Source organism: Panthera onca, chromosome E1 (genome assembly GCF_046562875.1).
Source record: "Panthera onca isolate mPanOnc1 chromosome E1, mPanOnc1 haplotype 2, whole genome shotgun sequence".
NCBI classification, from domain to species: domain Eukaryota; kingdom Metazoa; phylum Chordata; class Mammalia; order Carnivora; family Felidae; genus Panthera; species Panthera onca.
The window spans coordinates 44445628-44464110 of record NC_138352.1 but is presented as its reverse complement, the minus strand read 5'-3'; the positions used below and the strand labels follow the sequence as shown (position 1 = coordinate 44464110).

The following is an 18483-nucleotide window of genomic DNA, read 5'->3' as shown; positions in this document are numbered from 1 at the left end:
TTCTTTCTTTCTTTCTTTCTTTCTTTCTTTCTTTCTTTGTAGCAGCATCTTTTTCTAATTGACCACTAAAAATAATAGCTATAATTTGGTATAATTGTATGCCAACACTGTGTTCTGACATGTCATTTGCTGCTCATGACCCTGTGTATGTTGGTATTTGAGTTGGGGAAGCTGAGGGTCCAGTGGTTGAATAAATTGCTAAAGGTCATTGAGCTAGAGAGGAGAAGGAATGGTTTGTGATTCCACAGCCCACTTCTTTTCCAGGCAGTCTTTGCCTACCCTCCACCAAAGTACCCCACAAAAACAACAGACTGGTGCTGTCCTGTGGCTGGAGGTGTTACTTCCCCTAGTGAGTTCCACCTTCTCAGTTTGTGTGGTCCCTTGTCTCCCACCTCATTCATCGAGTTCTTTCATGGCTTCCCTGGAGAATTTGTCCCTTCTGCCTCTCCATCCTGGGGACATTCAGAAATTTTTCTTCTGAGTTCCAGCCGCGGTTGTGGCTCCTGGTGGAAAAGGCCTGTCAGGTGGGACAGCCAGGTTTGCTGTGTGCTCCCTGTGCATTTGGCTCTCAAAGTGCAGTATCTGGGGTCTTTGTTTTTAATCATAATAGTTCACATCTTTTCTTTCCATGCTGATCAGCAGGAGCCAGCTGGGGCTGGTAGCAAATCTTCCTTTAATTTCCATTGTGATGGATTATTGCTTCACTTAAAATGGTGTTTAATTTGTACATGTGCCCTGAGGCTTTTAAATATCGAGCTCATTTGATTATTGTTGGAAATCAATTTGGACTCCAGTATGTTCAACGAGTTGGACTCGTGAAGCCCCATGGAGCTTATGGCCCCATTACAGGTACCAAAGTCCAACAATCAAAATGTGGTGAGTTCTGCAGCCTCATACCCTAGTTTCTTCCCTTAAAGAAAAAAAAAAAATCCATCTATTTTACCTTCCTTCCTAAGAATTGACTCAAAGACACAGCTTTTAAAATTTTCACTTAAGAGGGAAGAAGACAGTAATAGATGATTACTTTTTGGACCTAGCTGTCATCCTTTTTTTTTTTTTTTTTTTTTCTGTGACAGCCTACTCTCTTTTTAGACACAAGGACCCTCTCTTGATTCTGCTTCAGCTTGCTTTCTACTTACCCCCTCTCATTACTTCCAGCTTGCCCTGTAGTGCTTGGACAAGATGCATATTTCAGCAAGCCACTTTTTCTTTCCTTGCTTTTCCTTTAGATGCCTGTGAATTCCTATGAAAAGAGGGAGAGGAGCAGAATGAACAGCAAAGTCTCATGCCTGCTGTTTAGGCTCCCCAGGGTTTCTCTAGTACCAAGCAGCCTGAGATATTGCTTATGAGGTCAATTTTTCTTTTGTCTTTTTAAGTTCAGAACTATGGTATGCAGTGAATGTGTGTGCATGGGTATGTGTTTGTATGTGACATGTTCACATTGAGTACAGACTATAAATGGTTATTCCTCAGAAGGAGCTTTGAACAAGTTTTGGAATTCAAATTTGAAGCTGAGCATAACCAGAAACCCCTGTGTACAAACTTTTTTTTTTTTTTCCTTCCCCTCTCGTTTCCTACAGAAGAGAAGTGAGAGAAGAAATAATTCTACTCTGGGGAAATGCATAATTTAGAAGCTGTCTGCATGTATAAGAAAACAGACTCTGTGGCTGCTCTATAAACCCAGACTGGCAGCCAGGGCTCGTTGTTTCCTTTTCTTCCTTCAGTGTTTGTATAAGACTGATGGGACCCACGCTCCTAGTGCTCCCCACTGGGCAGCTAAGGCTGTGGACTTCAGAAGCTGGCCTGGGGCAAGCCTTGAGCTCATTTCCCTGCTTGCCTTTCCTATTTTCTACCCTGACCTACCACCCCTTTCTTTCCTGGAGATAACTGCCCTTCCTGCGAGTGAAACAGAGATATTGGAAAGTTCAAGGGTATTTCAGGAAACCTAGGCAGGGTACTTGTCTCTTTCTACCACCCTGTAACACCTCAACACCCAACACCATTGGTCTACCATGGGTTTTTGTTTTGACCAGACTCACCTTACCTGCTATCAAAAGATGTCCATGGTGAGAAGGAGGGGCTCTGGGTCCAAGGGGTCATGTATCTTCCTTCCTCATCTCCTCTTATGGCCAGGCCTAACTCTGAGGTAAAGCTAGGGAAACTAATTCTCACTTCCAAATTCTTCCAGGTATTTCTGTACTGTTCAGTTTACCCTGATTTCACATCTTTAAAAATAGTGGTGGGGAGACCAAGCAGGGAAAACACTATACCTGGGCCCCTGTAAGTCTGAATCCCTTCAGTAGTTGGACACCTCATGTGTAATTGGTCATCCTGAATGTGGAGCCACTGTTGTCCTTCAGCCTAATGCTGGCCCATGCTGTTGGCCATTCAGGAAGATATACAGAGTCCTAGAGGTATAGTGAGGGTATAGTGGCTCTCAGTGACTGCTGTGGTGAGAAAGATATCAGGGAGGAGGGCAGCATCCCTTTGGAAGATTTGGTTAGTGAGGTTTAGGGGAAAAAGAGGACTATGATTTGCAACGTTCTCTAAACATCCAGATGGATCCCAGACACAACCCAGAAGATCTGATTTTATTTGTCTTCCTCCCCCGGCTCTCTAAATAATTTTATCTTCAAAGCATGATGCAGGCATTAATTAACACTGTGGCTCTCCTGGGAGGTAGGCAAGTGGGAACACCACCCCTGTTAGTGAAGCCCAAGGAATAGGCAGGTTCAGAAGCTTTAGGTGGGGGAGCCAGAGAAGCAGGGTATGTATTGAGGTTTTGCCCTCAGACCTTTACTTGGACATAGCCTGGAAGCCACCCACTTTCTCAGTGTCCTTGGTTCCTAGTAGAATAAAATTGCTGAGGCAATGGCGGAAGAGATGTTTGGCACTGTGGGATGACTAATGGGAACTTTGAGGGTTGAGGAGAGATTCTGGTAAAATTCACTGTCATTGTGAATTTTAGATGCAGGAGTCTGATTGTGCCATTTGTTTCATTCATTTCCTTGCTTGCTTTTCAAACAAACAAACAAACAAACAAAGTACTAAGCATCTATTTCTGGGCAAGGTATGGCAAAAGAGCTTGCTAACCATAAGGGACCCTGCTGGTTGGGAACTTGATCCTTTGTATCCCATGCTTGATCCATAAAGCAAAGGGTGGGATGGAGCATGGTGGTTTCTGCTGGTAGTGGTTTCAAGTGTTGGAAGACTCCAGGTATCTGGAAATGGATGAGACATAAATCTGTGACTGTTGATGTAGTGACTTTGTAGAGGCTGAACTTTGCCTTTTCCTTTAGCCATATATCTTGGTTGGCTCAGAAGAGTAGGCCCTTAGGAGTCTTCTCCCTGGGGCTACAGGTGGTGCATCCTTAAGCCTGGCCTCTTATAGGGTCCCCTAAGAATGGTGATCATGCCCATTTCTGAATGTTGGTGGAGGGTAGGTGGGGTGGCTGTTGAGTACCCTGAGTTGATACTGAACCTCCAACTCTAGAAAAGCAGCGACACTGGGATCTCCAGTAGTTTCTTTCTCATTCATTGGGCATCTTGGCAATGATGACAAGAGACAGAGAAGGGGTCATTTTTTCCTATAAATGTTGCCCTCTCTCTTGGGTGGCAGTTGGACTCTACTTGCTTTGCACGAAGCCCTCTTCCATCAGTTAATGATATTCCCCTTATCTTGGCACTGCAGGCTGCTGAGAACCAGCCCTAGACCTCTGCTTGAGGGTCCTTCCTCTGAAGACATCACCAGTGTGTGGAGCGTGCCCCACACCCACCCCCTGCTAAACCACGGCCTTTACCTGTGTCTTCCGGTGTTTCCCGTGCGACCCATCCTGTGGGAGTGCCTCGTGGGCCACTCCAGAGTTCACTCCACGCTCCACGGCGCCAATGGTGAAGATGACAAGATCCAAGACTTTCCAGGCATATTTGCCTTCCTGCCACCGGACCTACAGCTGCATTCACTGCAGAGCCCACTTGGCCAATCATGATGAACTCATTTCCAAGGTACATGTTCCCTGCAGGCCTTGCTTGCCCACCCCGGGTGTGGGGGGCATTTCTGGCTCATAAGGTTGCACAGGTTTATAAACTCTCCCAAAGAGCCTGGGATATTTGTGGGGTTTTTTGTTTTGTTTTGTTTTTTGTTTTTACAGGTTCCCTTCCTGGCTGTCTCACTCAACTGAGAAATAACTCTGAGTTGGAGGGAGAGTGTACTAGTTTAGAATGTAATTTTGGAAATTAAATGTCATCCCTGTTGGTGGCTGGGGAAGTTGGTGGCTCACAGGCCAGAGGGGAGAGGGGCTGAAGAGTGATTGGAGTCTTTCGCTAGGCTGGCTTAACTCAGGTTGGCAGGTGAATGCCGTGTAGAGGGCTGCATGCCTGGAAAGTGAGCTCTAAGAAAGTTGGTAGGGGCAGGATATCTCACTTCTTAGCTGACATGAGAAAGGATATTGCCTGCTAAGCCCCCTGGGAAGGTTACAAGATGACTGAGTTACTAAAACGGGTGTCCTTTGGGGAGGATCAAAAGTGGCTTGGTAAAGAGCTGACCTTGTCCTGTGGGGATCTTTAGGGCTTCTACATGAGATAATATGGTGTGACACTTGATTAAAATTAGAAGAAATAATGGAACCTTATTTTCCTGGAAAAGCATTAGCAACTGCTTCCTAAAGTTGGGGCAAGGAGATTATTAATAAATCAATAAACATCCCAGTTGTTCAATCCAGGAACTGGCTCCTTCAGGCAACATTCTCAGGGTAGCTACCTCCCTCCTGGCCCTAAATTCCCATGAGAGGAGAAATGGGTTTTACTAGGCTGCACAAAAAGGATAAAGATCATGGGGACCTTTTCCCTCTAAAAACCATCCTTCCTCAGAACCGGGACTTTATGCCATTAAATAAAAAAACAAGCCAACCTGTAATCATACCCAGACTAAATTAAAAAAAAAAAAAAAAGTGCTCTTGATCTGTTTACAAGAACTTCTAGAAAAGGTGGCATCACTTTTCCCTGACTCTGGCTCGATAGCCCAGCCAGAGAGAAGGCTGGGAGATGAAGGGTCAGTAGTTCTAGAACAGTCCCGTCCAGCTGGCTAATTTGACAGGAAGTGAAGGAGTCTGTTTGAACAACCATGTGTGGTTGTGGGGCTTCTCAAATCAGGACTAAGAATGGAAGTCCTCCTTCTAGGCCTATTCCAAGATCTAGGGTTACTACAGAGTTTGAATCCTGGAGCCCTCAGAGTCTTGACCTCTGGCCCGCTTTTACTTCTCTAGGTTTCTGCTAATTACTTTCCTTTATGCCATTTATGTTCCAGCCAGCCTGTAGCTCCCTTCTCTGTCAATAGACTCGTCTTGTCTCAGATTCAGCTTGAATCTTTTGGGAACCCCTCAAGTCTGGAATTTTGGATGTGGGGAGGCTGTGTCAGTGAGGAAAGAGAGGATCAGTCCTCTTGGCTTTGGAAGGGGGCCTACAAGCTTGGAGGGAAAATGTGAGCTGTCCTATTTCTGGAAATCTCCAGGGAAAAATGGAAGTCAAGACATCCTTTTAATACCACGAGAAAGTGCTATGTATCATAAGAAATTGAGGTAACAATAAAATGTATTTTAGCACCTTCTGTGTATTAAAAACTGCGACTTGACACTTTGTAAATGTTATCTCACTTAACCCTCATAAGAAGACTTTAAGGTAGGCTATAGTAATCATTTTATGGATGGAGAAGTTGAGACTCATACAGGCTGTCCAAGAATGCAAATTGGAGGCTTAAAGGAGAGAGAGCAATTACTTTGAGTGTGTTCAAGAAGGATTTCTGGAAGGGGTGGTATTTGAGCTGGGTCTTGTGAGATGTACAGAAAGGAACGTGTGGAGATGGTAGTGGCCTTCCACACTGATGTTTGGAGCCTGGTATTCAGGGCCTTGGACAATCTGGCCTTTTGAGTTTGATTTCTTGCCAGTTCGTTGCTTTATTTTCCAACCACTTGGAACTAAGCAACATCCCTGAATATGCAGATGGGGGTATTTCAGTCCTCTGTGCCTCAGCCAACAGCATCCCTTCTTCCTCACCTCTTTCCTCTCTCCCAGGAACTTTTATACATTCTCCTTCATCTGGGACCATATCTACTAGTTTGGTGTCTCTGGGTTAGAACCTGACCCATGGCAAGAGCTCAGTAAATGAACAGATAAACAGATGGGTGGATCCTGAGCCTTAGGAGAAGACCAGTGATGAGCAAAAAATGTCTTTGTTGGCCTCATGTCCTCCTTCCTGCCCCTTCTGGGGCAGAAAGGCTCATTCACAAGTCCAGGCCAAAGTTAGCACAGGCTTCAGTTTCACTGGCCACAACCGGTGCACAGATGGGGTGCATTAGAGCTTGATGATTTAAAAAGTTGGGTTAAATGCCTGGCTGTGGGGAGAGGGTGAGGGAACTGTGGCTGGCACGGCACAAAGATTCCTTTATTTCATTCCGCAGCCACCCCCAGCATTAAATAATCTATAGATTCTTATGCAGGTCCACTTAACGGAAAGATCACTGCCCCAACCCCCTCCTTGGAAAATGGGCCTTTCTTTTCATTTTGTTTCTCTCTTCCATTTAAGAAAGTTCAGGGAGAGAATGTTTCTCCTGTTCTCCCCTCTTGACATAATCTCCTATGCGGTTTCAGAATCTGCCCAGTGGGAGTTAGGAGCTGGGAAGCAGATAACTGGAGCAGCAGTGTAATTAAATGATACTTTGTACTTGTAATAGAGCCTTTCATCTGGAAGCCTGACATTCCGTTGTTTGGTTTAAAAAAAAAAAAAAAAAAAAGTGAGTCTGACTTCCTTATGGAGAAGTGAACACAAAGGTCCAGAGAACTAAAGCTCGGAGTATGCGGCTGGTAGAGAACTGGGAACAGAGTCAGGACTTTGGGCTCCCGTGGAAATGTGTAGTTGCAAAGTTTTGAACAATTAGGGTCTATACTGAGGTGGTGGAAAGAATCCTGCACCAGGCTTTCCACCGTCCTGGCTTGCTGTAAATCCCCAGAGGCCTCATTGCCTGGAATCAACTGTCCAACCTCTGAGTCTCAGTTTCTCACTAATAATTTTTTTTTTTTTTTACATCTATTTATTTTTGAGAGACAGAGACAGCATGAACAGGGGAGGGGCAGAGAAAGAGGGAGACACAGAATCCGAAGCAGGCTCCAGGCTCCGAGCTGTCAGCACAGAGCCTGACGCAGGGCTCTAACCCACGAACCGTGAGATCACGACCTGAGCCGAAGTCGGATGCTTAACCGACTGAGCCACCCAGGCGCCCCTCAGTTTCTCACTAATAAAAGGAGTGAAGTAATATTTGCTGTGTGTAATGCCCAGTAGCTAGCACTTCCTGTGTGCTTACTATGTGCCATCTCCATAACAGTCCTGGAAAGTAGATATAACCATATTTGAAGGTTCGGTGAGGAGGTTTACCTCACTGGGTTGTTACGAGGCTGGATGAGATCATGGGTGTGGGGGTGGTTGGCAGATCACAAAGCTCCTATGCAAATACATAGTGTAGTCCCTTTGCTTCTCTTGGTCCAAAGCGGGATTGGGGGTGATGGAGGGGATTGTTCTTGCCTGATACCAAGCAAATGTAGTCTAGCTAAGGTAGTTTCACTTTAGAACCTGGAGCCCAGGAGTTTGATTTAAGAGGAAAAGGCCATAGAAGAGGATGACAGTAAAGTTTGTGTGTGTCTGCACAAAGGTAACAGTATTGCTCTGTAGGATGGGGGTGGGGGTGCTCTTTGAATTGATGACAGAACTATCTAGGGAATGTGCTGAGACATCCTACATTTTCTTAGGGGGTGTTGTGGTCTAAATGCTGGAGTGTTTGCATGCAGAGGTATTTTAAGTTGGCATGAGGAATTGCTCACATTGTTGTTTCTCACTTCACGGTGCAAGCCCCATTATAAAAATATACTGTGGTTATCAAATAATAATAGTTTCAGTTGGAACAGCTAGTTGCCCCAAGCGGGAACAATCGAATGCTCATTGCAGTGGAAACTAGCTATTATGGAAGCCTGGATCTTCACAAATTTTTTTCATGTAAATTTTCTGTCTGAGATCCTTCCTTTGTTTCTCTCCTGCCACCCTATCACCGTTTGATGGCATCGTGGAGCAGGATATTTGGGAATGGTGAGTTGGATTAACCTCTCACAAACTCACTTTGGGGATGATGGCTTCATTCCAAGACCCAGTTTGCTCTGGTCCTTGGAGGGAAGCTGTTGTAGGAGGCTGCAGAGTGGGTGTCCAGTGCAGGGGGAAGGTAGAAAGCTGTTTATTGCTATGTCCAATCTTCAGGTCAGATTATCTTCTGGTGGCAAATACAGAACTCCTAGAATTGCAGATCATCTAGCCCAGCCTCTCTTCATGAGGAAACAGGCTGTGGGCAACTTAGTGACTGGCCTGAGGTTCCACAGCCTCAGAACCACACATCTGTATTTCGTGCTCCCTCAGCTGTGCTCTGTGTGAAGAGCTCTGGCTCTTTTCAAGCCTCCTTGTGAGGCTGGGAGGTTTTAGGAGGCCAGTTCTTTTTGTTCCCTGTAGGGTTCCATTTGCCTTACAGCAGTAGCATTTTGGTTTTCCTTGTCTGCTTAGATGTAAGGTACAGCATTGCTTTGAGAAAAGTGGTGGGGAGGAGGGTGTTCTGAGGCCATGTATTGGTCTAGTGGCTACTGAGAGGCCCCCTCTGCCCGCCGTGGCTTCTGAACCTCTGCTTCTGAGCACTAGTGTTCAACACCAGTGATTCTCAAAAAGACTAGTACCCATAACACAGTGGCTTATAGGTAGTGGACATAGAGGGGTGCTGATGTGGAAGTCCAGAGATCTGTTCTATCCTTTCCATTCTACTCGTCAGGGATGTGTTTCTCTTCATTTACACCATCCACCAGCTTGTCTTTAATGTATAATAAATATCCTGGAAAGTTCGATGTTAAAAATAAATATAAGAATAGAATTTCTAAAAATCCACTCATTTCTTTTTCTCTAAGTGTCTTGAAAATGTTATAGTGAGGGGCACCTGGGTGGCTCAGTTGGTTAAGCATCCAACTTCGGCTCAGGTCATGATCTCGCGGTCCGTAAGTTCGAACCCCGTGTCAGGCTCTGTGCTGACAGCTCAGAGCCTGGAGCCTGTTTCAGATTCTGTGTCTCCCTCTCTCTCTGATCCTCCCTCATTCATGCTGTCTCTCCCTGTCTCAAAAATAAATAAACGTTAAAAAAAAAATTAAAAAAAAAAAAAAAGAAAATGTTATAGTGAGCTTTGGATTGTATTTAGTAGTGTTAATGACAGCTGTGTCACAGCAAGCAGTATAATTCATAAAGAATATATACAATACGATGTGGCTCTTGAAGATAATTCTGAGCTTTCCTAACTAGCAAAATATATGTTGAATTCCAATTTTATTAATTGAAAGGTTTTTGGTGTCCAATGGATATGTGACAACGATTCTTAAAAAACTGTAATGCAGTAAAATTAGTATTTCTATTCTAGCAGGAGGGGAAAACTAGATTATATGTAAACCTATAGATGTCTATAGCATAAAAAGTGAAATTTTTGTTTCTGAAATAACGTGACCTATGATTGTACCAGAGTTGCCGATGGGCTTTAAGAAAAAGGATGTCAGTAACAACCATGTTGGTAGGACCCATACCATAGTGGGTACCTTTGCTTCTTTTGCAGTGTTTGTTGGTTTCCTAAACAGCATTTCTGAGGTACAGCAAAGGCAGAAGTGATAAATTATGGAAGAGTTCCAACATAAACCAATAAGCCCCGTTTAAAAACACATTCAATCAATTTAGCTTTTGCAAAACCTTAAATCACTGACTTCTTTTTCCCAACTATCTGACCTTTGAAAGCCCTAATCTTCCGATGAAGTGATAGTTCTGGAGGAGTGCAAAAGGGCTGTCTGTTGATCACTTGGGAAGGGGTGACAGATCTTATACAGAAAACCTCCAGACAAAGGGATATGGTTAGATTACAGTGTTCCTTGGTGAAAAGATACCATTCGAAGCATGTAAGGGATAGTATATTATGGTATCTTTTCTCCATTGGGACAGAGAATGAATCACTTCAGTGTAGGATAAGTCATAAATTATTGCTAGGATAAATTGTATAGCATGATTGTTCGAACATAGAACCACCTTCACTGGATCTCAGAGGCCACTGGGAGGTGGGGGTGGAGGGCAGTGGGGGCTGTGCCTGTACATGCAGTTTTGTCTCATGGGCACTGTTCTGTAATTGCACATGTACTAAATATGTACTCTGTGTAGCACTCTAGTAGATATTATAATATTACCCTCAAGGATTTTATCCTCAAGGAACTTGGACTCTAGCTGGGAGATAATAGGTTCATAAGTCATCCCTTCTTGAAATTTGTATTTCACCTTATGTTTATCTTAGGGCGCTTATCACAGTGTAGCAGCACATATCTCCATTAGCTTGTGAAATGCTTGAGGAGATAATTGTGATACCATCTTTGTTTCTCCAGCACTCTGCACAGCTCCTAAAGACTGGTAGATTTTCAGTGAATACATGAACAAATGATGATTATTATTCCAAAATAGAGACAGACATAAGAGGGTCTTAATTTGGAGCTCATGGACTGGCTTCAGGGAATCTCTGAACCTGTATGTTCAATTCTATGTGCATATCTGTTTTTCAAGAGAGGGTTCCGTAGCTTTCTGCAGGCTCTCAAAAGTTGTTGATCAAAAAAACCCCAAAAAGACACCATTAAAATCCATCTGTCTAGGAATTGAAGTTCTGGGAAGACTTGGTAGAAGAAGTGACATTGAGGTGTGCCTTGAAGCAAGAACCTGGACATGTGGAAATGGATGGGGAGGGACCAGTAAAAAGAGCAGCGTGAACAAAGAAGTGCAGGCAGGAAGCATGAGGGAGCAGCCATTCCTGTAGGTTAGATATTGAGGAGCTGTGTGAAAACAGGTCGAAGGAATTGAAGCCAGACTGTTGGGAGAATAGAAGTCCTGGCTTTATACTGCTGGCAGTTGGGTGCCACTGAAACTTTTGAGCAAGTAGTGACACAGCCAGAAAGAGCTTTGCTTTGAGATGGCAAATGTCACAGTGTAGTAGGTGAACTACTAAAGAAGAGACCAGAGATGGAGGAACCAGTGTGTGTGCATTGCAGTGATCTACAGGTGTTTGGGGCACATGGAAGTTATTCAGTGAAGTTTTGTTGAGCATTGCTTGGGAAAGAAATATAAGCATTCTAAGGTTTAAAATATTCTATCACTTGTAGTCATGAACAAGAGGAATTGAGTTTAGGAGGTCATACTCTGGATGGGAGACAGACCTGGCCCATAGTCATACCTGCTCCCTGTGAAAATTAATGATCTAGGCACGAGTAGAATTGCTCACCAGTTTATTGTAGAGGAGCTGCTAGCGACCAAGTCTGGTGAATCATCTGTGGATTTTTTTTTTTTTTTTTTTTTTTTTTTGCTACAGACTGCAGGCAGCTGGAGCATGAATCTGCTCAAATGTGATCCTTTCTATGTGGTTGCTTTAAATACCAAAAGGAAATGTTGACTTGAGCTATGAGGCGTACCCTGAAAATTAACTCTGTGGTTTGCAAATGCCTGTAAGGTTCCAATCATAAGATTGGTTTGTACATTAGTGTTTTGGCATTCAATAAGGAGGCTGATGATTGCAAGCTTGTGTACTTAAGATCCAAAGAAACTCTTTTCAACAGGGTGTCTTTCCTGAGAAACAAGAAGTAGGTACAGGACCCCTGCCCTGTGTTTTTATTTGAGCATTGGCACTCCCTCTGTCTCTGGAATAGTAAAGCTGCACCAATGCTGGTTTGGCTGTTTTGTTTTTTGGGGCCTGACCAGAATCCACCGTCATATGCTGATTGTTCAGTTCAATAATCTTTTTTGGATTTCAAACAACTTGCCAGGCTCTGGGCTGGGTGCTAGGGATAGAGAGATGAAGCCAACATGATTCCTGTACTTAGAGTGTTATCTTTGAGGTATTTGGGAGTGTAAGGCTCACTGTGGGGGGCAAAAGAGTGTTACAGATGAGGTTGTGTTGGTAACCTAAAAAAAAAAAGAGGATGAAAAATCTACATTGTTGCTTTACTACTATTTATTGAACATCTACTGTGTGCTAGGGGGCCCTTTAGACATTTTCCTTATTACTCCATCACTTACTTTACCACCTCCCTTCAAGGTGGGAATTAAGCGACTTTTCTAAGGTCGTAGGTTACCAAGAAGCTGTGTGGGATACAGGTCTAGATAGGTCTATGCCTTCTTTACCATAGCTTGACAGTCATGACCTAAGTGGCTCCTTTTGGCATCAACTGTCTTCTGGTCTCTCATTGATATTGGTGGTAAATCCTACCCTGTATTCCCTCCTATCATTTGCCTTGTCTGAAAAGTCCTTCTTCCTTTCTCTCTATTCACTCTCTACCCATTTCTGAAGACTAGTTTAAGTATTTTCTAGGTTGTCTTGCTGGACTGTAGGAGTCCCTCCCTCCACCGAACGCCTATAGAAGTTCACTGTCTGGTTGTTCATTTGGTAGTTAATAATGACTGTCTTGTAATAATATGGTCTGTGTTATTGTGGTTATGGGCACTTTTTACATATAATTGTCTTGCTTCCTAATAAGATTCTAAATGACCTGGAGTCATAGACTCTCAGAACATTAGAGCTAGAGGGGCCTTTGAACCTAGATGTTCCCCTTCAGCTCCTCATTTTACAGATTAGGAAACCAACGACCAGAGAAACTGAGTGCCTCTTGACTTTGTACTTTGCCACCTCCTCTCTGCCATACCACCTACTGCCTTACATATAACTCGTGGTTGTAGATGCTGGAGGCAGGTCTAGGGGAGAGGGCTGATGGCTAAAACAGAAGCATCAAGGTGTATGATCTTGTGCTCTGTTTTTATTTGAGCACACAAGACTGTGCTCTGTAGCTTTCCTTTTTCTTCATCCATCCAAATGAGGCGTTAGATTAGACTGTCATTAAAGTGTTCCATCCCTCCCTTTTTCTGATTCTAGTACATCATTATCAGAAGATAATGCAAGACAGCATAACTTAGTGGTTAACAATGCAATCTCTGAGCCAGACTACCTGGGTTCAAACCCTGACTTCTTTCTTCACTTAGTGGTTATGCAAGTTGAATAATCTCTCTGTGTCTTAATATCCTCATTGGGAGAATGGGATTACTGTTAATATTAGATACCTGTAAGGTTTTTGTGGAAACAAAGTGAGGTGATCAATATAAGGTACTTCTCAGAGTGCCTGACATAATAGTAAATGCTCCATAAAGGCTGATACTTGCTATCTATGAATACTCATTAAGCAAAACCAAAGTAGCAAACATTCCCAGATCCTGGCACCCCTAATAGTCCTGGTAAACAGTTCCTTCCTTTTGTCTGAGTCTCAGCTATTAGCCCTTTAGCTATACAATTACCAGTGGTCTTCTGAGACCTCTATAAACACTGAATCTCTTGCTCCTTATAATTCCAAAGGGACTAGCAGGTTTCTGGAGGTGATTAAATAACAGTGGCAGCCTCTGCTCTTGGACAGGCGGGGTTGGGCTTACCTGCAAACAGCTGTCAAGCCTCTCCAAAATTTAAATGGAAAATCTGCCCCTGCCCCCTTCCCATCTAAGCTGTCAGATGGCGAGTTTTCCTCTGACCCACACGTCAACCAGTTACAGAGACCTTAGACTACTGTGACAACAGCAACCCAGGCAACCTGGGTGTTGGAGCCATAGCTGAGAATTGCTAGTCAGTCTGGTTCACCCTGGGATGCTTCATTGGTGGGGGGTGGGGGGGGGGAGGGAAGGGGGATGTGGAGCTATTTTCATTATCTTTAAAAAAACAAACCCCAAAAGAATCTCTGATACCTTTGTTTGCAAAGCACTCAGCCAGCTCCTGAAGGGAGGGTTTGACCCGGTGACCTAGAGCATTGTCTCTGAGGTCAGGGCTGCCTAACCCGGGGAGCTTTAGCTCTCTGCTTCCCTCCCCTCCCCTCCCCTCCCCTCCCTTGCTTATTGCTAGTGGCTGGAGTGTGACTCAGGGAAGGAGGGGGGAGGAGAGGAAGAGAGGAGGAGATGGCTCCACCAGCTGCTGCTAAAAACAACAACATCTAATCAGTCCATGAACTCCCTCCCCTCCCAGACCAGTGATGAGAGAGGCTGAGCAGGTGGCACTGGCTCTCCCCTCCCTTCTGCCTCCAACACCTTTGGGCCTTTGAAGGGACAACTTATATTGTCAGAAGGAAAATGATCTAACTTTGGGGGTCCAGGAAACTCCTTTTCCTCCCTGTTAGGGCTGGTCCCAACAACAGCATTTGCTTTAACTCTCCAACAGATACCGGAGGGGACAGAAAAGTTTTTCCTTGCCCAAACAAAAGATCCCAGAATGAAACCTCCTGCACTGAACCCTACCATTTGTTCCACATTTAGCGACTCCTCTCACATGTTAGATATTGGGAATATAGTGGCAAACAGATGTATGCTTTGCCCTCAGCCACCTTGTGCCCAGGACCCTTTGGTCACTGGAAAGCCCATTATCTGCAGAAGCAGCTGGTGGCAGTAGAAGGGATCCCCATTTGTACCTGGTACCCAGGGCTGTCTGGGGCAGCCAAGAAACCAACATTTCCATATTGCTTTCCATCCAATTTGCCTAATTTCCATGAGATGCCCAACTGTGCAGAACTTTTTTCTTCACCGTCCCTGTCCTCTGCTGCAATGTCAGCCTAGGCTCTCCCAGACTGGTAAAACTGCCAGCTAGGCTCTTGCAGCTCGAGGTGGCCGGAGAATTAGACCCACTGTTCTCTGATGTGGCTTTGGAGGAATGTCTGTTCTCAAGAACAGGCCTCTAACCATTGGGTGCTGGTTGCTTTGTTTACTTCTGAAAGCTGCACAATTTTACCCTCAGTCCCTCCCCTCTTGATGCAGAATGTTCTAAATGACAGGTAGGGCTCTGAGGAGCCCTTTAAAGACCTCTCTTCCCACCTCCCCCTCGCCCAGACAAATTCACCCAGGAAACCAAAGGAGAGAGGAAGTTGGAGAAACCAGACTTATTGGAGCTCCTTAAGTTCCAAGTCCCCATATTTCTTGATCCTGGCTTCAGCAGGAGAGAGAAAAAGCAAAGTGTATCTGTCGGGGAGGAAAGGTCCTCCCTGTCTGTCTCCTTCTGTGTAAAAACAACAGGCCAGTCTGCCCTGGGCACTGTGGGGGCAGGTACTGGGTAAACACACAGGGAAGGAAAGCCGATAAGATAAGGGCTGACAAATCTAGGTCACCAGGCTGCTGCCAGGCACCTGTATGACTGGTCACCTTGAAACTGACAGGGGGGAGGATGGACACAGACAGGCTGACCTCCCATTCCTTTGTTTATTTATTTAAAAAACATTTCCTAAGCACCATTATATGTTAGGCCATGTGCTAGGTGTTTCAGGCCCCTCCGTGTCTCTGTCAGGCAAAATCTCCTGAATCCCAGGCCTGTAACCAGTGCTAAAAAAAGAAATGACATCATGCAAAAGCCACTTGGTCCACTACCTTCCAGGGTGGGGGCAACCAGTCTCTTGGTAGAAGGGAGGGGCCTCTTTGGAGTCTTCATTCCCTCTTCCTGCAGCTAAATGGTTGGCAAAATTTTCTGCAAAGGCCAGATAGTAAATTTTTAGGTGCTGCTGGCCATATGGTCTCAGCCATCCAACTCTGCAGCCATAGAGAATACATAAACAAATGAGCATAGCCGTGTTCCAGTTAAATACTTCTGAAACAGGTAAGAAGCTCAGTTTGGCCCTTGCACATTTGCTGATTCCTAGGCTACAAGATGGGAACCAGTTGTGAAATGTATGTTGGAGAAATATGTTTATGTGATTTCAGGAGGAATCTAAAGCCAACACAGTGGTTACATTTGCTATAGATAGTGTAGGAGCTGACACACTGTGTTCATTGACTAGTTCCGTTTGACACTGTGTTGTCAACTGCATAGGCCAAACTTCAGCCCAGCCATCTAGCACCCATAGGTTCCCACCAAAGGTTACAAGCTGACCAAGCCAGACAGAGCACATATTTTCACGCAACGTCATCACTGTAATGGGAACACAATGTGGGGCCCTGCAGACAGAGTCAGTGGCGTCACTTTAAAGTCCTGAATGAAGGGTCAAGCCACCTCTGTTCTAGGCCTGGCTCTACCACTAACTCTTCAGCGTGGCATTGAGTAAGTCGCATAACCTCTCTGACCACTCAGCACATACTGAATATGAGGCACTGGGAAAACTGCAATGGACACATGAAAATGTTTGCCCTTAAGTAGCTCGTGATCTAGTGGGGAAGACCAACAGGTAAATTATTATAAGATGTAGTGAAATACAGGCTTTGGGGAGTGGTTATTCAGGATGCTTTAGGGGCAAAGAGCAGGATGAATTTTTTCTAAGTGAACAGGAAAAGTCGGTGGAGGGGGCAAGTCCATTCTGAGCAGAGGCAGAGAAATCCTCTAGAGGAGATCAAGCCTAAGGAATCACAGGAAGAGATGGAGAGGGTGAGAGAGGGAAGCAGGAGGTCAGGAGGTGTGGATTGCACAAGGCTCAGAAGGCCCAGCTAAGGAATTTAGATTCAGTTTTGTATGTGTAGGGAGCCATTGAAAGCACTTTTTAAGCAAGGGAATGATAGCATTTGATTGAGATTGGACTAGAATATTATAATATAGCCTAGTTCATAAAGTCAACTCCTCCAGCTTCTATAAACTGTATATCCATGAGCTCTGTGTGAACAGGAATGTTGATATTGTATAAAGTTAATAAACCCTGATAATTAAGCCAGTGCTGTAATTCACAGCCAGGCTCATTTCCTCCTTGTGATGCCTTCAGTTAATCAGAAGACAGATAAATCATTGGCGGACACCAAACCTTCATAACTCTGAGAAGAGGGCCTTTCAAAGTTCCCTGGTTTGCTGGGCCAGGTACTCCCTTTAGCCCGACTTTCTTGTATGGCTTCTTGAAGCTCACTGAGTCATTATAAGCTGGCAATTGCACCCCCACGTTTATGAGGTTTTCTATTATGTTAAAGTGAGAACTGAGTTTCAGAATTCATGTGGCTTTTGGTGTAGTCATGGGGTTTGGGACAGGGCAAAGTGAAGGGGAGAAATAGATGGCTTCTGTACTTTCCAGTGTTTTAGCATATGCCTGAATGTAGTTGAAACTGGCCTTAGAAAATGGGGATTCTGAGCAGAGATCCCCAAATCTGACAGCACATCAGAATAACCTGGGATAAAAAGACTGATCTTCAGGACCTACTTCCAGAAATTCCTATTCTGTAGGTCTGAATGTGACTGGGAATGAAGGCCCTGCCTAAGGGAAGGAAACAAGTCACCTAGGATACAGGACTTGAAAAGCATTCACTCTTGGGGCTGTACAAAGGCAGCACCTCAGAGCAAGGGCCTCCTTAAAGATGCTAGGTGCTGGCTTCCTGGCTTGCCTCACCCTAGTCCCAGCCTTCTCCTTGCTTTGAAGGTAGCCAGACATGCTGGCCCTAGTGTTCACTGTCTACCTTCTAGCACTTTCCACTCCCTGAAGGCACAATTGGTGGTTTTGACTAACATTTGTTTGAAAAAGAAGAGAACTCTTTGGAGATCTTCCTCTAATAATGATGACAGTAGTTATCATTTTACTGAGTGTTAACTAAATACCAGTGCAGTGCTGGTATTTACATCTTTTGTCTCACATCTTTTGTCTCATACTGACCCAGAGAGAGATGTACTACCATTGTTACCATTTTGGGATGAAGAAAGTGAGGCTTAGACAAATTGAATTGATCAAGGGGAACCAGTTAGGAAAGGGTGGAACCAGAATTGGAATTCAGGCGTGACTCCCAGTTCATACCCTTCAGTGCTCCACCACACTGTTTCTTGCTCTAAATTAGCAGAGAAACCCAGCCCAGCCTACTCTCTTGGTGCTTCCCAGGCTGTCTGCCTGGCTCAGAAATCTCCAGGTAAACCCCTATTCCTGGGGTCTTGAACTTGAACCAAACATGACACCCTATGGAACATCATACCCTATGGTCTCTGTTGTTTTTTTTTTCTTTTTTTAATGTTTATTTATTTTTGAGACAGAGAGAGAGCACGAGCGCACACACAAGTGGGGGAGGGGCAGAGAGAGAGAGAGAGAGAGAGAGAGATGTGGGGGAGACACAGAATCTGAAGCAGGCTCGAGGTTCTGAGCTGTCAGCACAGAGCCCAATGTAGGACTCAAACTCATGAACCATGAGATCATGACCTGAGCCAAAGTCGGCTGCTTAACTGACTGAGCCACCCCCAGGTGCCCCTCTGGATTTTTTAAAATAGAGTTTTTTGACCCATAGAGCCATGGCAAGCAGGGGAAGGGATGAAGGAAGAGCACAGGTGATTCTCAGCAGGGGAAGAAGTTATTATTTCTTAAGCTGTTTACTAATTAGCTCCTTTTGCTCCTGAAACCAAAAAGAAGAACTCAAGAGTCAGCACGGCTCAGAAGCCCTAATTA

General features: G+C 44.6%; 1 protein-coding gene across 3 annotated transcripts in view; it reads left to right on the top strand.

Moving 5' to 3' along the window:
• The window catches only part of YPEL2 (yippee like 2), a 99245-nt gene that overhangs the window by 18666 nt on the left and 62096 nt on the right, over positions 1–18483 (top strand). For all 3 annotated transcript variants that reach the window (XR_013552024.2, XR_013552023.2, XM_078437375.2), the window contains exon 2: positions 3692–4005. Coding sequence is in view for 1 of the 3 variants with exons in the window: in XM_078437375.2 (XP_078293501.1) it covers positions 3889–4005 (117 nt within the window). In the remaining 2 variants the exon portion in view is untranslated. The remainder of the gene's footprint in view (positions 1–3691; positions 4006–18483) is intronic.